The 22889-nt window shown below is 42.6% G+C and overlaps 1 protein-coding gene across 1 annotated transcript in view; it reads right to left on the bottom strand.

The window, feature by feature from the left end:
• Positions 1-22635, bottom strand: part of BCL2 (BCL2 apoptosis regulator) — a 200059-nt gene extending 177424 nt beyond the window's left edge. The window contains exons 1-2 of the mRNA XM_050767519.1: positions 21738-22635; positions 20650-21516 (exon numbers count right to left, since the gene is read on the bottom strand). Coding sequence (XP_050623476.1) covers positions 20650-21234 — 585 coding nt within the window. The 5' untranslated portion in view covers positions 21235-21516; positions 21738-22635. The remainder of the gene's footprint in view (positions 1-20649; positions 21517-21737) is intronic.
• Between the last annotated feature and the right edge of the window lie 254 nt (positions 22636-22889).

Raw genomic sequence — 22889 nt, 5'->3', positions numbered from 1 at the left:
TGTGAAATCATTTGCATTCTGTTAGGCAAATTTGCATAAAATTGAAGCCAAGAGAGCTTGGCTGGGTTTCCAGGCCAGCTCTCTCTCTCCGTGCTGCTATGGCCACCAGTATTTATCACCATTTACCAGGGTGGTCGAGCAAGACAGACCCCCAATTAGAATCGGCATACAAATGGAGTCTCTTCCCTATGCTGACATGAAAATCAGCGTCCCCTGGGGTAAATGAGTGAAGGAACTCCGAGCTGTAATCTGGCTGCCGCGTCCTTTGTTATGACAAGAGTTTATTTTACGCGACTCTGACCTATGGCTTGAAAACACAGCTTCAGTTGTGGATGTAATGATCCAGAACAGCACACACACCTGAATGCCAAGGAGCTCAGATTCTGGCCCACGGGCCATCTGGGAAACCAAACTCACCACCCTTCATTCCAGAAAGCCAAGGGCTTCGACTCCTAAAGCAAGGCTTACCGTTAAGGGCCTCCCCTCCTTTTAGCTAGCTATGTTGAGGGCAAACTCCAGGCAAGGTGCAAACAGCTACCCCTAAATGCACACACTCATCCCTTCCTTTGGGCCACAAGACAAAAGTCAAATCACAGTGACGCCCAACCTACCCATGGCCAAGGGAACAAGGTAAATTACACAACAGAGAAGGACAAAGGTGGAAGGAAAAATACACAGAAAACAATGCAATGCTATTTTATATTTTGTTATTTTTATCTCAACTGCCTCTCTCTTTCTAGGACTATTCCCCAGAGAAATTCCATTTTCATTACAAAACTAGTGTCTTATGCCAGGGAAAAGGCTGCGGAGCTGTTATCATTGCCATTGTTATTTCTACTAAGGTCATCTCAGATGGCATGTCTACGTGAGATAAATGGTTTCCTAAACAGGCTTCTCTGCATCCTGCCACCACTTAGGTTTGCCCCGAGTCATCACTTCTGGGGCCTTGAAAGCAGCAGCCTCCTGGAAGGCTCAAAACCTGGGCGGCAGCAGAGCATCAGAATTAAGGGCACCAAGTACTCCGAAACTCTGGGTTCAAATTCCAGCCCAGCCACCCAAACAGCCGTAATGCGTCCCGTCTGCAAGCCTCAGTGTTCTCATCTGCGAGACAAGGACAAAAACACCACTGCCTCCCAGTACTGTTGTAAGAAAGAAATGCACGAAGAGCGATAGAACGTTTAGAAAGCACTGGGCAAAGTACAGGCCATGTGAACCTCTGCTTTATCACTGTCATGAGTATAGCTGGGGTGTCACTTTAACACTTGCTAGTACTGCTCGTCATGTGTGCCCAGCTGCCCATCCATTCATTCACTCAATCAATATTATTGAGCATCTACTATGTGCTTGCCTTGCGCTAAGCACTGAGTATTCAGCGATGATCAACTGTGCACAATCTTGTTGATTCTACCTTAGAACACCTTTTCAGGTAGTCCCTTCCTGGCAGCTCCTACTGCCCATGCCTCGGGGCAGCTGCCCAGCACCTTCACTTGGGCACCTGACCCCACCTTCCCATCTGGCCTCCTTGCTGCCCTCACTGCCACCAACACACTGCTGCCAGCAGTGTTTTCATCAACAAAAAAATCCAGCCATCCTGCTAGAAACCTTTACTGGCATTCCACTGCAGGAAAGATCTAATCAAACTCCTTAGTGGGGCACACAGAGCTTTGGAGAGCAAGCCTCCACTATCTTCCCGCTTCACCCCCTTCCATCCCATCCCCAACTGCCTCTCTTCTGGTCACTCTGGCCTTTTTGCCATTCCCAAGCTTGGCAGGCCCTTCAAATACTCTGCTTATTTGCATATGGTACCCTTTCACATTCTCCAGAGAGCAAGATCTCTTTTTTTTTTTTTTTTGAACAAACTCTTACGTATCCTTCAAGCCCAGGCCAAATGGCACCTTCTCTGTGAAACCATCCTTAACTTTCCCAGGAAAAAAACTCACTGGACTGTAATAAATCTGTTTGTGTGTCTGTTTCCCCAGGAGACTGTCCCCCCCAAGGCCAGAGATCATGTCCAGAAACCCAGTAGGCACAAAGAATGTGGAACAAACAAATGACCACGTTTCATTGTACAGTGGTTTCAAAATGAAGTCAGGAGGCAGAGTTGAGGCTGCAAAGCAGCTCTTCACAAAAACCACTGTATGCATCCTGCAGCGGGGGAGCTGGCTCTTCTAAATATGTGTACCACTTAATTTATGCACAGACAGAATAATTTAGATGCAGTAAGGCAGCAAAAACTCCCCCCAGAAATTACATCCCTATCCGCTTGAGTCAAGGTCCTAATTCTCTACTCTAGAAAGGGAGGTAGGAGATGAAAAAGAATGAAAGAAGTCAGCAAACGCCCCTGAAGGTCTCTTTGCCTACTGAACACACAGACACACACACACACATATGTATATATTCACAGAGAAGGTGCCATTTGGCCTGGGCTTGAAGGATATGTAAGAGTTTGTTTAAAAAAAAAAAAAAAAAAAAAAAAAAAAAAAAAAAGAAGAAGAAGAAAAAAAAGAAAAAGAAAAAACAAAAAAGAAGGAGATCTTGTGCGTTATCTCTCTCTCTCTCTCTCTATATATATATATATATATTTTTTTTTTAACTTTGATATTTCTGGGCTTCCTCTCTTTCACTACAGTCTGGACTGAATCATTTCACATAAGTAAATTTTTCAGATGACTGAAACCTAAACTTTTAAAAAATTTTAACCATTTGGAACAGAGATATTTCTGCAACTTACTACCCACTTTCCCTGAACTCTTTGACTCTCCCTACAGAAAATAGCTCTGTCTTGATGACTCAGTGGCATCATTAGGAATCACTAAGATTGTCCTGTGCTACGATCCAGTGAGAACTCCAGGAGCCATAGCGATCTTTGTGACTGCCCCACACAGAAGAGCCTCAGAAACTCCTGAGCTGGTTTTAAAAGCATTTTTGTCTTCTTCCTTGCCGTCAGACTCTAAAATAATCCTTTGAATAATTTACAGGCTTCCATTACCTCCTCTGTCAGGTCAATTCTAATTTAATATATTTGCTGTTTCTATTGGCTGGCGGGGGCGGCGGGGTGGTAAATGATAACCAATTTTGTGAGAAAATGGACTTTTAAAAAAGCAAATGGTATGGAATATTATTCAGCCTTAAAAAGGAATGAAATTCTGACGCATGCCATGACATGGATGAACTCTGAAAATATGTTAGATAAAAGAAGCTAGACACAAAAGGACAAATATTGTCTGATTCCACTTATGGGAAGAAGCAAATTCTTCCTCGAAGAGTCAAATTTATAGAGACAGAAAATAGAATAGTGGCTACCCAGGACTGGGGAGAAAAATAAACAGGGAGTTAATACTTTAATGGGTAGAGTTTCCATTTGGAATGATGAACAAGTGCTGGAAACAGATGGCAGTCATGGCTTACATAACAATGGTCTATGTAACCAAGTAAATGTGCCGAAGGACACTGAGCTATATATTTAAAATTGGTTGAAATAGTAAATTTTATGTATATTTTAACTCACACACACACCACATACATACATACATATGCATATTTATACAGATGTATTTTTACATGAACTGGTTGAGAAGGGTGGCTGAGCTCTTATGAGCAATGGGTACAAACTTTAGCATATGAACTTCGTGACATCCCTCTGCACAGAAGGCGCTGAAATGACATCCTAGTTCCTAGTTGTGATTCACACCATCATCAAGAAACAATAATCTCTGAAGGTGCTAATGTATTTTGCAGTCATAAGGATCTTTTACTCACGAATTACAATACTGGTGACAAACAGGCACTCCAAGCTTCTGGGAGAACATTATGAATAATCCCAAAGAGAACTGAGCTCCAGAAGGGGCGGGGCTTTGTCCTTTTCACACGGGAAACCAGTGCGCCTGTCCACGGCACAGAGTCCAAATCTGCTCTTCCCTTCTCCTGAGATCAAACTCTAGAACTAAGAGGCCACATGTAAAGCTGTTAAAGTAACAAAAATACTGATTATCTGAATTCATTAGGATCTTAAGGATACGTAAAAACTACATAAAGCAGTCTTTTAAATATTACAATGTTGGGTTATGGCTTATAAATGAAACATTTTAGGTGATATTGGACCAGTATTTTTAAAGCAGTCTGGTCTATAAAAGAGAGGAGGCCAGGTGCGGTGGCTCACGCCTGTAATCCCAGCACTTTGGGGGGGAGGCCGAGGCGGGTAGATCATCTGAGGTCAGGAGTTCGAGGCCAGCCTGGCCAACATGATGAAATCCAGTCTCTACTAAAAAAAAAAAATACAAAAATATTAGCCGGTGTGGTGGCGGGCGCCTGTAATCCCAGCTACTCAGGAGGCCGAGGCAGGAGAATCGCTTGAACCCGGGAGGCGGAGGTTGCAGTGAGCCTGGACTGCACCACTGGACTCCAGCCTGGGCAACAAGATCGAAACTCCGTCTCAAAGGAAAAGAGAGAGAAAGAGAGAGAGGAAATAGTTGGTGGCTTGTTCAGTTCAACTAACACAGAGCCTGGGGTTTGGGGAGTCTGGTGGTGAACTCTGTCTTGCTTAATGAAAGGTCACTATTGTCCCTCTGCCCGAATAATCATTTCCCTTCCTTTTTGGCTTCCTTATGAAATACCATGAAGCTCTACTCTAAAAAGTCATAACATATTGTGCCCAGGGAAGATGCTGAATTGAAATTTTTTAATATGTGCTTTATTAAACAAACCACTTAAAACATTATTTTTGTCCTTCTGAAGAGTGACTTATTCTGCACATGAATTCAGAGTGAGTTAAATATTCAACCTGTATGTGTTTCATAACACAAGAGATATATAAATAAATGAGAAAGCGGGGGGCGGGGGGGGGTAGAGGTTTAGCAAGGATGCAGTAAGAGTTTCCTATCTTGTCAGAATTTCGCGTTCAAGTTTCTTTTAAGAAAATAGTTTCCTGGCCCATGCTGAAACTCCCTTAGCCCTGCAAATAACACAAGGGCATCCTGTTCAAATGTTATTATGGAAACACTATGCTGTTCTGGGCCAAATGTATCCAAATTAAACTGAGGGGGATGGAAATAACTCTCCCTTGATCCGCCCTGGCTGCTGAAGGTGGGTTTGTTTTTAAGCAGAATAAAATTTACAGCTGAATATAAAAACAGATACATCCTCATCTTGTAAACCTGAGTGACATGTCATTCCACCGCCGGACTCTAGAAGAAAAAAAACACTAAGGTCATGCCTAAAATAAAAAGAGTGAAGGGATAAGGATCATACCAGAGGTAAAACCGCAGACTTTCCCCACCTTTTTATGAAGGTATTAGGCAGGTTACAATTTGACAGTGAGATCATTTCTCTGGAACCAGGAAGGCACTGTGGGTTTGTTTTTCCAACGCACGCTCTGACCCCGGTGACAGCTTCTGAATCAGGTGTCTGGTCTTGGTAGGAAGCAATGATTAGTACTTATTTTTCAAAGGCTATTTAAACAGACTCTAGGAGTCGAAAGGGAGACAGAAAAAAGAGTTGCTTCATTTACTTTTTAACTACGAAAGAACTTAAAATTCCATGTTGTAGGAAACATTTCACCTTCTAGTTATTAAACTAAAGATGAGTAACTGGCTTCCTAAAGAATCCAAAAAGTCACACGCATAAAGTTGTTCGTTTGTAATATGTTTCTGTTTAAATTTTTGTTTTAAAAATTTAAGTTCCGGAGGACATGAACATCACTTGGATTGCCTAAATAAAGGATGCTGGTTTTGCCTCTTACCAGGCAACGTCACTTGACTTTGCAGAACCTCTGTTTCCGCATCTATAAATCCACTTCCTGCCCTCGGGAAGAGGTTACTGAGGTTAAATAATCTCCTATCCCTAAAAGTGTTAAATCCAGGGTCTGGCACATATCGGGGTTCAATAAATATTCATTTCCTTCCTTCCTCCTGACTTTCAGTGACTGAGGCCAAGGACCAATGTTGTGATAAATGGACATGGGGAAAATGAGGATGAGTAGGTAAGGAAAAGATTGCTCTAAACATTTTAGCCAAAAATAGTAAAAGTCTCTTTAAGTTTATATTGTTCGTGGTAACTCATTTTAAACTGATTAAGACCTATATTTATACTAATACCTCTATTATTTTTAAGGTACAACACTGTTTTCAACTATTAATGAAGAAAAACCCATTAAATCTCCTCTGTGTAAACTGTAGTACTGCTAGAAAAATCTCAAGACCCAGGAGGAAGTTAATATTGTCCCATCAGCACCCTTACCTTGCATTGGCCTGTTTTCTTTACTTTGTGGCCCTTATGTTATATTGTTAATTTTTAAGTTGTTTACTCTTCTGACTTCCTCACAATGTGGGATTCCCAAGAGAGAGGAGAGTTCTTACCTGTCATGTTTTCTGTTACAGCTCCAGCCCCTAGAACAATGATTGGCACAGAGTAGGCTCTTTATAAATATTTGTTGATGGAATGAACTTGCAGTAACATGCCCTTTACCACTATGGAAACCCTACTGATGGAGGCGCCACCATTTTTTTTTTTTTTTTTTTTTTTTTTTTTTGAGGCGGAGTCTCGCTCTGTCGCCCAGGCTGGAGTGCAGTGGCTGGATCTCAGCTCACTGCAAGTTCCGCCTCCCGGGTTCACGCCATTCTCCTGCCTCAGCCTCCCGAGTAGCTGGGACTACAGGCGCCCGCCACCTCGCCCGGCTAGTTTTTTGTATTTTTTAGTAGAGACGGGGTTTCTCCAGGTTAGCCAGGATGGTCTCAATCTCCTGACCTCGTGATCCGCCCGTCTCGGCCTCCCAAAGTGCTGGGGATTACAGGCTTGAGCCACTGTGCCCGGCCGGCTCCACCATTTTTAACATTCAAGAAACATGTACCAAATATTTTTGGTCACCTAAAAAGAGGAACCCAATTTTATTTTTTTAATTTTATTTAGTTACTAAAGGAGACAGTGTCTCAGTCAGTGCTCTATGAGCAAATTTAAAGACTCTGAAGGGCTTTTTCATATTTATTAGTGTTTGTTCTTTTTATTTTTGTGTTTTATATCCTTTTTTAATTTTTTAAACTTTTATTTTAAGTTCAGGGGTACCTGTACAGGTTTGTTACATAGGTAAACTTGTTGGGTTTTATTATACAGATGATTTCATCCACCCAGGTATCAAGCCTAGTACCCATTAGTTATTTTTCCTGATGGTCCAATGTGGCATTTTCTTGGGAAAAGAAAAAGAAAGATGGAAGAACAACATTTACAGGTCTATGCCTATGGGCACTTCTGATTAAAGCTAATTACAACCTTTGAAAATAGTAAATAAGGACTCTGAGGGATTCAAAGAAATAAAGGCAGCAAACAGCATGCCAATGTAACACCACTGCTAGTCAGGTGTCAACAAGCAAAAACAATCACACGTGTTCATCTAATTCCAATTGGCCCCTGTTGAAAGGGGTTGTTTTACCGGGCTGTCTCTTCAAGTGTTAGAGACCTTGCACATCAGTCCTACTACACATCAGGACTACTACACTGTAGTCCTACTACATCAGTCTGACATCAGCTCATGTCCAAGCCTGCCTGGCTCACAAGCACATCATCACAGGGTCTTGAGCTGATGTGTAGGCACCAAATGGAAGCAGCTAGATCCCCCTCTGCTGCAAGCATGAGAAACGCTGCAAAGGCTGAATCAAAGGAGGGAAAGTAACTAGAAACAAAAGATTGCATTCCAATTTCCCTGAATATTTTTGAGACAGAAAGCAGTAGATTATACTAGTGTTCAAAATGCAATATATTTCAGTCTCTACTAAGCAATCTTGTGTCCTTATGAACACATATCCAGAGAAGCAGCACAGGATAAAGAAATATTTACTGGATTCCCAAGCCAGGGAATGAATATCAGCTCCTCCTTTGCTTATTGGCTCTTACACACCTTTGTTGGCCAAACTTTCTTCTTTACATGGGAATAAGCAAATAACTAACAGTATGTGGGGGGAGGAAAGTAGGGAGAAGTTGGAATACAACACCTGCCTTGCTTAGGGTTGTTGTGAAGATCAAATGGGCCAACAGATATGGAATTTTTTTTTTTTTTTTGGAAACTTTAAAATCCTACATAAAGGCAAGATACCACTGTCATTTTTTTTTCACCTGGAAAAAAATTCTACGAAAACTGCCTTTCATAATTGAATTATTTCCTCAAATATACTTTAATTAACTATATTTCCTCAAATATACTTTTATTAACTTTATTAACTATATGATAGTTAATAAAGATTTATTACACGGTGAATTCTAACAAAAATAGTTTTTAACCAGACAATATTTTTTAACGTGAAATAAGAAAAAAAATATATTTGCATAAGGTCAAGTGAGGTGACTCATGCCTGTAATCTCAGTACTTTGGGAGGCTGAGGCAGGAGGATTGCTTGAAGCCAGGAGTTTGTGACCAGCCTGGGCAACAAAGTGAGATCCTATCTCAACAAAAGATAAGACAAACATTATCCAGGTGTGGTGGCATGCACCGGTAGTCCCGGCTACTCAGGACACTGAGGTGGGAGGATCACTTGAGACCAGGAGTTCGAGGCAGCAGTGAGCCGATATGGTGCCACTGCACTCCAGCCTGGGCAACACAGCAAGACCTCATCTCCAAAAACAAACAAATAAACAACAAACAAACAAACAAAAACACAGAAAAAAGCATTTGTATATAACCAGAACAATGACCACATTCTTCTCAAATTATACAGAAAGACCAGCAAAGCTGAGGAAGAAATGAGCCACGTTCTGAAGCACTCAGTCGATCGTTACCTCTTCCAAAAAATCTCTCCACTCTAGTCCTAATCATTGCGCAAAGCTAGCAATTTCTTGCTGTTCCCACTACCATTCCTCTAGGTCAGGCACTTGATCTCTTGCCCGTTTGTTGAAAGAGCCTCCTATCTGGTCACTGATTTCTCCCCCGTCTCATTAACGGTCTGGAGTGGAGTCAGAGTGATATATCTGAAACAAGCTCTTCCAGGGTGGGCCACCTCTAGCATCATCTTTCTGACCCATCCACTTGCACTCTCCACTCCAGCCAGGCCGAAAACTCTTCAGTTCCTGCAGTGCACCCTGTGGTCGCTTGCCTCTGGCCTTTGTTCCCGAAGTTCTGCCTGGGGCCATACTTGGTTCCTCCCACCCACTTCACTACATTGATTCCTGCTCACGCTTCAGGCTTCAGTCCCCTTCCTGGGAAGACTTCCTCGACTCCAATAAATGCCCGCACTGTTGCTGCAGCTCTTCTCATAGCTTTAAACATGCTCTCCTGCGGTTGCTGTTGAACAGTCTTCACTCCCCCAGACCAAGCTTGTCCAACCCATGGCGGGCAGATGGCTTTGAATACAGCCCAACACAAATGTGTAAACTTTCTTAAAATATTATGATTGTGTGTGTGTGCGTCTGTATTTTTTTTTTTTAAGTTCATCAGCTATCATTCGCGTTAGTGTATTTTACGTGTGACCCAAGACAGTTCTTCTTCTTCTTCCAATGTGGCCCAGGGAAGCCAAAAGATTGGACACCCCTGCCCCAGACTATCAGCCATCCCCCTCTTGCTCTCACTTCCCACTTCTCCAGGCCCTGGCTCGATTTTTTTTAAAGTATGGTACAAATGAATAACTGATCTCTTGTTCTGTCTGCTTTAATCATGTGACTAGGTGCAAAAACACAATTACCCACTTAAAAACACAGAGATGCAAGCGGATCCTTCGTCATAACAGTGAGCCCACTCTATCAATGTCCTGTCATGCCAAACAGGTAGAGAGGTTTTAAAGAAGAGTCAAGTATCCCAACTCATATTAAATCTCCCCATATTCTCCATATTTTAAAAGCACTGGCTTAGTCACGGGTCATGCCCTTTAAGTATTCCGTACAAAAGGTATTTTCAAATTCCAATGACATGTACTTTCATCGGTTAACTTTTAATTGAGCCAAATATTAAATGTTCACATTAACCAGACAAAGCATTTTTAGCTACTGATTTGCAGTGACAGCTTGTGTTATTCTCACACACAGGCCAAGCATGAAATAGAAAACTAATAACCCCTTAACTGTATTCTCAAAGTATCATTTATGGGAAAGAAAACTACATTCAAAGGAAACTTGTGCAATGGCTGTCATTTTTTTTCCCTGAGCCACAAGCTGTTACAAAGCAGGGGAGCTCATTTTCTCACAGATACGGACAAGCTCAAGAATCCCACTGTCACTGGATGTATTCATTAAGAAGGAATCTGGCAGCAGCACAGGGGACAGATACTTTGGAGAACAGGCCAATTATCTGGGTGTCCTTTATAATTTGAAGTTTCTGAATTCACTCATAGATAAGCCGCTTGAAGAGGGCCTGGCAGTGGGAACATAATGCGCAGATGGCCACTAAAGAAACAAGAGGGAGGAAGGGAGGCTGGAAGAGAGAAGAGAATTTGCTTGTGGTTTCATTCATGGGGACAAATCTACAAGCTGACACATTCATCTTCTTTAAAAGCCCCTGGAGAAGTATGGTCAAGCTTCACTACAAGTAAACAAATCAAAATCTTTCTCAAACAGATGACAACTGATGAGCAACAATGCTTTGAGTTTGCTTCATGCCAAGGGATGAGGGTTCTCAAAATACAAATTCCATCAGTTGTTAAAACCACAGATAGGCTGTGATGCTGGCTTGAACCAGAATAGAGAACATAGCCAAAAGCTGCCAGGCCAGTCGTTTTATGTGAGACATCCCACGTGGTCTTCTTGTTGAGCAGTGTCTTTAGAAATGAAATCTTAGGTTCTCTCGCCTCTGGGAATGCTGAACTGTACTGACTTCCACCTTCAATTGGCTGCTTGTTTTTATGGGAGAAGAACGAGGGGACCATTTATCCTTGTGACTTTTATGCTGCACTTCTTTTTGTATTTGAGCTACAACACTGACCAGAGTTAAAATCCACCTTGCTCCCACTGCGAGAACCTTGGGCCAGCCCTGCTTTATCTAATGATAGGGTGATGAATAATCTCAGCCTTCAAAACCTTTTCAGTCTGGGTTAGGCTTGAGATATGAAACAAAAGGAATGAGAGCAACTAGGCATATGTACATAGACTGTGTGTCTACAACCTTTGTATAAACAGATAGAATGTGACAACCAACAGGCTGGTATCTATATTAGCCTTAAGGACCAATACATGTCAAATGTTTAATATAAAGCAAAATCCAGATTTCTCTTTAGGAATAAATGATATACTTTTTCAATTCAATGAAAAGGATGAAATCAAAACACTTAATAGGTATTTTTCTTCTTTCATTTCTCTTAAATATTAATGAACCTGTAGGATGGGACCTTTCAGACACACACACAAACACACACTATAATAAAAGAAGTAGGAGAAGTAGCTGCTTAGGATGAATTGCTCAAAATGCCTCTAACATAATCATTTTATTCCTTCATTCAATAAACAATCATTGTGTGTGCCTATTACCTACCATGCCTGGTGCCAGGTTGAATTTAATAGAAGAAATATTTTATCAATAAGGAAGTCCCAGTGAGAAAGGACACCTTGATTTTGTAAGACCTAGAGTCACACATAGAGGATACTATTATAACATTTGGAACAATACTAATTTGATTAAAGTTGAAGGATTCATTAAGTTGGCAAACTGGGAGTGGGAAGCCAAGCTTTGACCAGTAAAGCTTCAAGTTAACCACCTTAACCCAATCCATGCAAGTGCAAGTCTACCGATTACCTTTGGGAAAAGGTGGGGTGCAAACAGCAGTTGCAAACGAAGACAGCATCAGCAGTAGCAGTTAGGACCACTTTGGGCAACGAAAGAAGGCAAAAGAGAAACCTACATGATTCGAGGGAAAGACGTATTATGGTTCACCCTCACTTTCTCTCTTGAGCGCCAGATCCTTATGTCTAAGCCTTACTGGGCATTTCCACTTGGATATCCTACTGGGAATGTCCAAAATGAAATTCATCACACGTACCCCACAAAGCAGTAACTGTTGTCATCTTTCCTTTCTCTCTGGAAAACCGTATCATTTTTTGAGCCAGCCAGGATGGCAGTTGAGTCCTGATTCTTTCCCTCCATTATTCCTCACATTCAACCTGCTATCTGTCCTTTGATTCTACACCTGCAGTATGCCCACATCTGTCCTGTCCTTTCCATTCCAGGTGCTTCAGACTTCGCACCTGGTCTCCCCATCCAGCTTCAGTCACTGTCAATCTTCCTCAAACCCACACATCCTGCCTAGTCTCAGAACCTTTGCAACATCCTTTCAACATCGCTGGTACAGTTAAACACAGCCATCCCTCGGTAACCTAAGGGGATTGGCTCTGGGAACCCCCATTGGATACCAAAATCTGAAGATGCTCAAGTCCCTGATATTAAATGAGTAGTATTTCCATATGCACATCCTCCTACATACTTTATGTATTTATTTATTTATTTATTTATTTATTTATTGAGACAGAGTCTTGCTCTGTCCCCCAGGCTGGAGTACAGTGGCAAGATCTCGGCTCACTGCAACCTCTGCCTCCCAAGTTCAAGCAATCATCCTGCCTCAGCCTCCCAAGTAGCTGGGATTACAGGCACCCACCACCACACCTGGCTGATTTTTTTTTATTTTTAGTAAAGGTGGGGTTTCACCATGTTGGCCAGGCTGGACTTGAACTCCTGACCTCAAGTGATCCACCCACCTTGGCCTCCCAAATTGCTGGGATTAAAGGCCTAAGCCACTGTGCCTGCCCTACCCCATATATTTTTGATCCACAGTTGGTTGAATCCATGGATGTGGAACCCAAAGATAGGGAGGGCTGTATGTACAAGTTTCACAGCTTAGTATGCAGTGGTAAGTTCTCAAGACTAAGGAGTTATCTAAGGAGAGTTCACCATGTCCCAGTCAAATCAGAGTCTCCACAATTCCCCAAACACACCTCACACATTCATGCCTGCTTTGACACCTCCAGTTCCCACTACCCGGAAGACACTCTCCCCATATCACCAGCCTGTTCGCTAAAACTTGTCTCAAAATAATCTCCGGCATGAAACTCTTTAGATACCACTGTAGCTGGGTTGGGCCTCTCTGTCTACCACACATTGTCCAGGATTACAGTGATTTGCATCCTTGTCTTGGTCCCCTACTGATTGGTAAGTTCCTTGAAGGCAAAAGTTATCTTAGACATTTTTGCGCTTCACTAAATCACCTAGCATAGAGCGCTGCTTGGAGTAGGGTCTCAATAAGTGTTTTTTCAATGAAAAAAGTTAGTGTGCATGTTTTCCTACATAACCAGATCCTGAAAACCCTCTCCATGACCATCGCTACCCTGGTTCCTGGGAACCCAGGGTTAAGTTTTGTGGACAACTGCTCATTTCCCTCAATTAGGACTTCTTCAAATCATTTTCTTCTTATACTATCACTTTAATGTTTAGTAAGTGGCTTTGTCTCCCTGTTCTTATAATTTTGTTATAAAATACCTCAAAACTTCTCTGTGTGTCTTCAGCATGTGTATGTGTGTGTGTGCTTAAAGATGCTGGCAGGAATCCATAAAGGAAATGGCTAGGAGATAGACCTGAAATTTTACATCCAAAAATGCCAGTGCTGCCATTCTTTATGGACTCGCTTTTTTTTTTTTTTCAAAAAGACAAATCTATATTTAAAGCTGATGAAATAATTTGTACTTAATTTTATCCCTATTTTAATTGTAAATCAGGTATCAGTATATCTGAGATATAGCATTGAACTAAGAGGACTAAGTATGTGTCTTATGTTCTCTTAGAAAATTCTAATGCAGCTGAGAGGAATATTTGGCTGCAATTCAATTTCAGAGTTAATATAGAGATATAGCATTCATCATGTTGTAAAGCAGAAAAAAAAATCATCCTAGTTATCTGCTAAGGAGAGCTGGAAAAAGTCAAGAAAAGACAGCCTGCAACACTGATCCTTTGTTTGGTGCTTCAAGTATTAAAATTGGTAAACTCACCATATTCTGTTGCAGCTTAACTGTCTTTTCGACAGTTAAAAATAAAGAAATATAGTAACTGGATCTGTCACAAGAAAAGATGTATTGGTCTCAATGGAAAAAACCTCCCCTGAAAAATTAAAGCTTCACTTGACGCAGTGGGTTCTCGGGTTGTTTTTGGGAGACATGATAAAGGGCAGAGTGGAGTCAGTCATAAGTTTCTGACTCATTACATGGAAGCCCCAGAGAGCTGATTATTAACTAAAAATGGAATACGGTTCTATCCCTGAAGTTGTGGAGGCAAAACAAGAAGCAGAATGGAAACACAAATTTCCCCATTGACGCATGTGGCCCAAACACGATGCTCAAGGGCAGGTGTCTCCATAGTTAACCTGCTCATGGAATGTGGTTGATCGCCCGAGAAAATCACCCAAGTCACTCTCAGTATATTGCTACGAATGGTCATACCAGTATGTCAGGGAGATTCCCTTTCTCACATATTTAAAAGGGTGTTTGGGGAAGTAGTCCTTACCCTAAGCTATTTTAGTTTAGTTAGTCAAACATTTATTGAAGGCTCACGTATAACCCCACTATAATCTTGCACTAGAGGAATCAAAGCAAGTACAAATTTTGCCAGCAGATACTATCTTTTCTCTGCACAGGTTAAAGTTTATAATCTCTGGAGGTAAAGGACAGTATCTGGTCACAGAATTTTGATCTGCCCAGCTGCCTGCAGCAAGTTTGGGGTGAGGGTTATCCTCTCACTTTGATTAGACTCCCCACTTCTGCTCCTTTTCACTAGTATCTAAGCGCATTATGGTTTTCTTCAGGTAAATCCTACCCTTCACTAATTGGAAGTTAACAAGGAGCTAACACCTGAGAGGTCCCTCTCCAGTGGAATGATAAGGCAGGTAGGGGATGGTCACGGGGGTGGTGGCACCTATAAGAAAGTCCCATGGTTTGGAAGAGAGAGGAATAATCATTCCTTATTCACACCAAAGGACAGATGGGTGTATCTTTTGTCTGGCAAATGGAGGGCAGAGAAATAATGCTATGGAATATATAGAATTGGGCATATATCAGAACAACAAGTGACAATCTATAAAAATATGTTTTTAAGTGAAAACAGCTTTGTTGGCATTTTGAAAGTTTTACAGTCTCCATTTAAATGAACAGGACCACAAGCCCAAAAAGTCCGAAGGCAAATGCCAGTGTTACAATGGACTGTGAATTTCTGTAACTAGCATCATAGAAGCGTCTAGACAAATAGAATAGTAATATAACCTCAAACCAAAGGAAAACAGAAGCTTGTTTTTCCCCTCCTCAAAGGAACAGCCCCTATTCTGGTTCAAAACCTACTTGTATTTTTTGGCATACAAGAGTTATTTAAGAAAGATAGTTCTTCAAATTACCCTGTTCCAGTCACTCTAATCAGAGCCTTGATTGTCTTTTACTTAAAAAGAATTAATGAAATGCTTTAGAAATTGTAGACTGGTGTTTATTAAGTCTTCTCAGTATGCATAAATAGTGCTTAGTGGGTTAATATTTAACAAGGGAACTCCCCCTGCCTTTCAGTTCTCTTAAGCATATGTCTACGTTATACAGTATTTCTAAAAGTATCTACATTTGGCCCTATTTAAATTAGGCCTAATGCACACATGGACAGTCATATAGTCAGAAATAACATTCTTAGACCAAGATCGAAGTACATGCAAAATAAGTTACAGTTATTTGCTTTTTCCCTCTAAGTCTCTGAGTCTAGGATCACGCTTATCAGGCTGTACAGTAACTACAAGTTTATTAAGACGCCTGCAACACAAGCCTGTGAGTTTATCCAGGGCAGAGGCAAAGCTCTTTTTCCCGTGCCTCCAACCTAACCCAGGGCAGGACTCATATAAGACTGGCAATCACTTCTGTGGAATAACTGTCTCAGTCCTTGGATGATTTTCATCATTAATCCTGCTTAGACATCAAACATTAAGGTTGCTTAAGCCAAACCAAGAGGCATGAAAGAGAAACTTCATAGTGGGGTAAATTCACTGAGTAGTCTCCTATATGTAGTTGACAGAAAGGATGACCAGATTGAGAAGTTACTGTTATACCTGAATAAGGTGATATTAGATTACCTTAAAAAGGTTGAACAGAACCTTTGAATCTCAAATACAATATATCTCTGGGGGAAAAAGAAAACTTTCTACTTGTACACTACAAAGACAGTGTTGTTTTCTAGCACAAATGCACTTCTGCTGAGAAACTGCCTTGCTAAACTATCGCTGAGACATAATGAGTGACCTTAGAAAAGGGTGCGGAGGTATGTTGGGTGGGAAGCACCACGGTTAACATGCAGCACCCACACACTCGCTCAAGAGTGGGCTTCTCATCCCTTCAAACAGCGCAATAGGACTGGGAACAGAGATAAGAAAAAACTACAAGAATTTTGCTTGCCTTTTTTTTTTTTTTTTTAATTTATGGCTTTCTGTTACCTGGTATGCTGTGTGGCCTGATGACATTTAAGTAATCTGAAATGTACCAGTTCAATCAAAGATTACTAAAAAGGGCAACCCATTCTCATTAGAAAGTACACCTGAAAGTAACAGAATGCCCAAAAGAAAGCCATGTTTTCAATGGACATTAAATAGCAACAGAGGCCCTAAAACAGAAAAGAGAACTCAGTTAACTATAAAATTTTATGAAGGTCCAGAAATAATCACACCACAGCACATGACTGAAAACTCTACGAGAAACAATGTGTTTTTTTCTACTAAATAAATTATTGAAAGGGTCATGTGATTCTTGCAGGCAGAAAGATGCACTTTCCCAGGAAAGTTCATCATGAAATATATTATTTAAGACTAGATCATCTTCAAGCTATTTTTAATCCTATCGTTTTGCTGCCAAAATTGGCCATAAGCAGCCAATCCTCAGACACTAGAAAAATGATGCTCTTTCGTGTAATTTGTACACTGGCGTGAGAATGGTATTGCTTCCCAGTTAATCAAATGTTTTGCTGGATGTAGACTGCATTGAGAAAGGAAAAACTGCTTGCTGACTAATCAAAAGGCAGCTGAACTCTACCAGTTGTGGAGAAGTTCCTATCTTCCTAAACCACCAACACCAAAAAATAAGTCGGATTACCATCTCGTCTATAGAATAAAGCGAATCTCCCACAATCTCTTGTCCGGATCATCTCATTCTTCTGGTGGTCCATATCTCACTCTCTCCTAAGACACGAAGCCGAACGTCACCACAGTTCTCAGTTTAGAGGGTCACTCACCATCATTTACCCAAAACTCAACCCCTTGCCTGCAAGAGTCTCTTTGTCTTAAAGAAGTTGCAAGGTCAGTAAAGTCATTTACAGAATTTAAACTGTGTTATGAGGGGATAACATAATAACTAACAGCTATTAAAAGAGCTAATTCTCTTGCCTTTAATTGAAGAAGAAAAGCTATCTTACTTTTTAATGGGACCAGTGATGCCAATATAAATTGTATAACTACTATGAAAAATATTCATGAGAAGACTGGGCTTATAGTTAATCTACCTGCTTGCTATCTCTCCTTCATCCCAGTTTATGTCTTCCTAAAGTCAGATCACAATAGGGGACATCTGGGAAATATTCAGTATTCCAAGTAACACTGTAGATCTTTAAGGCCACTGGAAGGGGACAATGCAGAATCCATCTCAGGTAGCAACTCTTCCTAAAAGATGCCACCAGGAACCAAGGATGGTAGCCAGCATCGCTAACTTTAACGTGCACACAAACCACATATTCTGACTCAGTAGCTCTGGGGTGGGAGCTGAGCTTTTGCATCTCTAAGAAGCTCCTGGGGATGCATGTGCTACTGTCTATAAGCCACACTGAGCAGCAAGGTATCCACGTTTTCTAGAATTGCTGCTCTCTCACTGCTTCCTCTGTCCTGCCTCTCTCTGGATGCCACATAATGCCTTATTCAGACTTAGGAATAAAGTCACACTCCACTCTACAGCCAATTACTTCTTTAGTCTTTATTTAATTTGTAGTCTTCTGGGACAATCTGTCAGAGGCTGATCGTTCCAAGGACCTGATTTCTCCATGTTACGGAACACAAAAGTCAAACAGATTGCCTCAGCCTCACAAGGTTCTGATCTTCTAGGAGCAGCAGCAAAGCAAAAGAAATGACTTGAAGTCTAAAGCCAGGAGTATTCAGTGTAGTATTCAGGAGATGGGCTGATCCACTGAGCCTTGGGGACACTGCAGATTATTGTCACATGTCAAGAAAATATGCTAGCTCTCTTCTGAAGCTTTACCATTAAGACTACTTTACACTATAAAATACAACATATTATTAGAGATGTAACCCCAATTGGCGTAAATTTGAAGAAAATCTGTCTGTATGCCAAATGCCTTAAATGACTTTTAGATTAATAATGCACATTTGAAATGATAGGCCAATCATTTATCATTCTCAAACACTACCACTTTTATTCCAAAGTGTCCTATGAGTGCATTTCCTGGCATATATGTATTTTTTTCTCTAAATTCCGTTGTTTTCCTATATAGTCACCATCTATGCATTGTTCTGAAAGCTATTACATATTTTACCATCAACCATCTGTGCTTCTACATGATTTATTTTTACTAGAAGCAGTTTTGTCAAAAATTTTTTATCATGTTCTATGGTGTGTCCTTGTGGTCTGGCATCATAAATTGTAGCCTCTACATTTATCAACCTCAGATACCTGTTGACCACAAAGATAGGTCTACTACGAAAACTCTGTTTCAAAAAAAGAAAAAAGTGAGCCTTTACTTAAAAAGAAACTTCAGTTACATGAGATGGTAACACACTGAAATTCAGCAACAAGTATCAAGGTTGTATCTTAATTTCTATCATAAACATGTGTCTCTGTTTCCCACGTTTTTATTAACTTACTTGATAGACAGATACCAGTTACCACGTTGGATTTATTTCAACTAGAAAGAAAATTTTTAAATGTGAATTTTTCATAAAAATGTGAAATAGCAAAACTATTAAATCAGTTTTACTTTGGTTTAAAAGGATCCTTTTGGAGTCTGGAAGTCCCAGCCCTTTTGGTTATAGTGATTAAAAATCAAACCACCTACTTAACCAAATATTTAACAAAAACATTCTTTTCACCCTTTAGTAAATTCTTCCAGAATTACTAAACATCTGATAATGTGAGATCTCAACAAACAATTCGAGAAGAGCATTTAAATTTTAGAAATTTAAATTTTAGAAATTTAAATTGGGGTATTTTAATTAATCTTACTTTTAAACACCGAACAGTGGCATCAATATTTTGTCAACTTTGGTCAAATAAGATCAGATGTTCACATCAATCATCTACTTTTCTTGGCCTTTTCTCTATTTGGCCTCTTAATATGAGCACACTTTGTAAAATGTAATAAAAACATGTAGTGTGCTTCTTGACATCTAATCCACTTGCAGTCATTTCTAGGCTTTTTGCTCCTGTTATGTCCTATAAAATAATGACATTAGTAATTCTCCCAAGAGGCTATAAGAGGAAGCACTGAATTGCATCCTGTTTTTCAAAGATAACTCTTCAGATTAAAACAAAAAGTGTAAAACAAAAAAAAAAAAAACTTCAGACAAGAATACTTTTTCATAAATTCATCATTTTAGATATGAGATATAGATCTCCATTACAATCCTTGACTCTTAGGAGCTGCACCACCACCCTCCGCAAAGAATCTCAGAAAAGTCCAATTGTATGGTATAATGACGAAAGCTCTGTCTAGCACAGTACCAGAAAAAGATCATCTCACAAATGTTCTTCAAAGCCACAGGTATCAATCACTTCAACTAAAGTCAGGGCAGGAGAACCCACAGCTAAGAATCAATTCTTCTACATTTTACATAGATACCTACATGCAAATTTTTTCAGGAGATCACCAAATTATGTCGATTCTAGGTTGTGAAAAACAAAAGATTCTAGCATTCTAGCAAATTGGTAAATCATACACAAATTATAGAACACAAAGAATGCAGCCGATGCAAATTCTGTCACTGACGGTAGCAAAGCCATAGCCTAATACTCCTCAAGACACCTCATCACGCCCACTGGGAATATGGCACACACTGGAGATTCCAGTCCAAGGACTTTGGAATGTCAACTTAGCTCTTTACAAACACAACTAAGTTTTCCAGGGAAAAAGACTTACATTGGTTTTCCTCTTTCGGAAAATTTTACCGAGTGATGATGCCCTTGGTTTTCTGTGGAGTCTATTCTTCGAATTAGGTTGTTCTCAAATTTTAGTGTACAAGGGGCTTGTTTCAGAGGAGCTTGTTTGGGATGCAGACTGTCAAGACCCAACCTGGCATCTGGTTCAAAAGCAGTCCCTGAAACCTCCCTCTGGTTCCAACAAGCTGCTCAAGCCAGGAAACGGTGGTCCTGGGGACTCCTGGACCTCCAGCTTGAGAAACACCGAAGGGGGTACCATTTACCACCACATCCCACTGGATTACAAACGCTGGCTCTTTGGATCTCCACGACTAGCAAGCAAGTTAAAGACTTAGATGGCAGGCGTTATTGGTCAGGTGGGGAGGGAACGCTTTATCCAGAGGAAGAGGTAGGGACGCCGGGAAGCAACAACCCTGATTTTATTTCGCCGGCTCCACAGCCTCCCCTTGCCCCAGGAGCCCACCCGCACTCCAACCCCCGCACCTCGAACCTGTGGCCCCAGCCCAGACTCACATCACCAAGTGCACCTACCCAGCCTCCGTTATCCTGGATCCAGGTGTGCAGGTGCCGGTTCAGGTACTCAGTCATCCACAGGGCGATGTTGTCCACCAGGGGCGACATCTCCCGGTTGACGCTCTCCACACACATGACCCCACCGAACTCAAAGAAGGCCACGATCCTCCCCCAGTTCACCCCGTCCCTGAAGAGCTCCTCCACCACCGTGGCAAAGCGTCCCCGCGCGGTGAAGGGCGTCAGGTGCAGCTGGCTGGACATCTCGGCGAAGTCGCGGCGGTAGCGGCGGGAGAAGTCGTCACCGGCCTGGCGGAGGGTCAGGTGGACCACAGGTGGCACCGGGCTGAGCGCAGGCCCCGCGGCGGCGGCGGGGGCAGCCGGGGTCGGCAGCGGCGAGGTCCTGGCGACCGGGTCCCGGGACGCGGCGGGATGGGGCGTGTGCCCGGGCTGGGAGGAGAAGATGCCCGGTGCGGGGGCGGCCCCAGGGGTCGCCGCGCCCACATCCCCCGCATCCCACTCGTAGCCCCTCTGCGACAGCTTATAGTGGATGTACTTCATCACTATCTCCCGGTTATCGTACCCTGTTCTCCCAGCGTGCGCCATCCTTCCCAGAGGAAATGCAGCAGGGGCCAACGGCACCTCTCGCCCCAGCTCCCACCCCACGGCCCCCAAAGAAGAGGAGTTATAATCCAGCTATTTTATTGGATGTGCTTTGCATTCTTGGACGAGGGGGTGTCTTCAGTCACGCGGAACACTTGATTCTGGTGTTTCCCCCTTGGCATGAGATGCAGGAAATTTTTATTTCAATTCCTTTCGGGTCTTTATTTCATGAGGCACGTTATTATTAGTAAGTATTGTTAATATCAGTCTACTTCCTCCGTGATGCTGAAAGGTTAAAGAAAAAACAAACTAATAAGTAAAAAATCAGGTGCATTTCCCTGTATACACAGAGTGAAAGCAGGGCATACACACTACAAGTAACACGGCTAAAAAGAATGTATTAAACTGCCTGGAAATTAAATTTACTCGAATGCACTCTAAGTAAAAAATCTCAAATGTTTCCATTGAAAGTTACATTAAACCAATTTCCTGTGCAGAGAACTTACTTGTATTTTTTAAGAACAGCATGATCCTCTGTCAAGTTTCCTTTTTTGTAAAACCAAAACAAATGCATAAGGCAACGATCCCATCAATCCTCAGCACTCTTCGGTTATAGCTGCTTTGAAACTTCCCAATGAATCAGGAGTCGAGGGGGAGAGGGAGTAAAAATTAGGAGGATTTCCAGATCGATTCCCAGACTTCTGCTTCACAGAAATGTCAATCCACAGGAATCCCAACCGGAGATCTCAAGAGCTCGAGAAAAAAAGGCAGCGGCGGCGGCAGATGAATTACAATTTTCAGTCCAGTATTCGCAGAAGTCCTGTGATGTTTTCCCCTTCTCGGCAATTTACACGCGCGCACACACGCGCGGGCACAGGCATGAATCTCTATCCACGGGACCGCTTCACGCCTCCCCAGGAGAGAGACAGGGGAGGGGGAACGCTGAAGGAGCCGAGAACGGGGGCAGGAATCCTCTTCTGATTAAACTCCGAACAGCAAATGCGTTTTCCGAAAAGCTGCTGGATAAATGAAGGCAGGACTCGCCTGGCCCGCCGGTGCCGAGCGCTAGAAGCCCGCGCTGTGTGTGGTGCTGCGAGGGGTGGGGAGAAGGAGGTGGTGGGGGAGGGTTTTATTTTTTCCCTCTTTTCCTAAAAAGGATGACTGCTACGAAGTTCTCCCCCCTGGACCCCCTCTTCCGCTGCACCCCACCGGCGCACCCCGCCTCCGGGCTGCGCACCCTTTCTCCTCCTCCTGCTCCTGCGCGGCGGCGCTGGCGGCGGCCGCCTCCCGGAGCTCCCGCCGCGCAGCCCGCTCCGAGCGCTGACGGCCGCGGGCGGGGAGGGCCCGGCGACCCTGCACCTTCGCTGGCAGCGGCGGCGGCGGCAGCGCGGCGGGGCCACGGAGAGCGGCGGGCGGGAGCGCGGCGGGCGGGCGGACGGCGCGGAGGGGCGGGCGCGGGAGGAAGGGGGCGGGCGCGGGGCGGGGGTGCCTGTCCTCTTACTTCATTCTCTGCACAGCCCGACCGGTTTCCTGTGCGTAACGTCACACGGTTCATTCAAAAAAAGAAGAAAGAAAGAGCCCTCCTCTGAGCCACCCGACCGCCCCCTCCGCCCCGCTCCCTGGCCCGGGTTAAAGGCGCCGCGGCCGGCCCGGGAGTG

This window comes from Macaca thibetana, chromosome 18, assembly GCF_024542745.1.
Source record: "Macaca thibetana thibetana isolate TM-01 chromosome 18, ASM2454274v1, whole genome shotgun sequence".
NCBI classification, from domain to species: domain Eukaryota; kingdom Metazoa; phylum Chordata; class Mammalia; order Primates; family Cercopithecidae; genus Macaca; species Macaca thibetana.
This window is presented reverse-complemented; position numbering and strand designations above follow the sequence as displayed.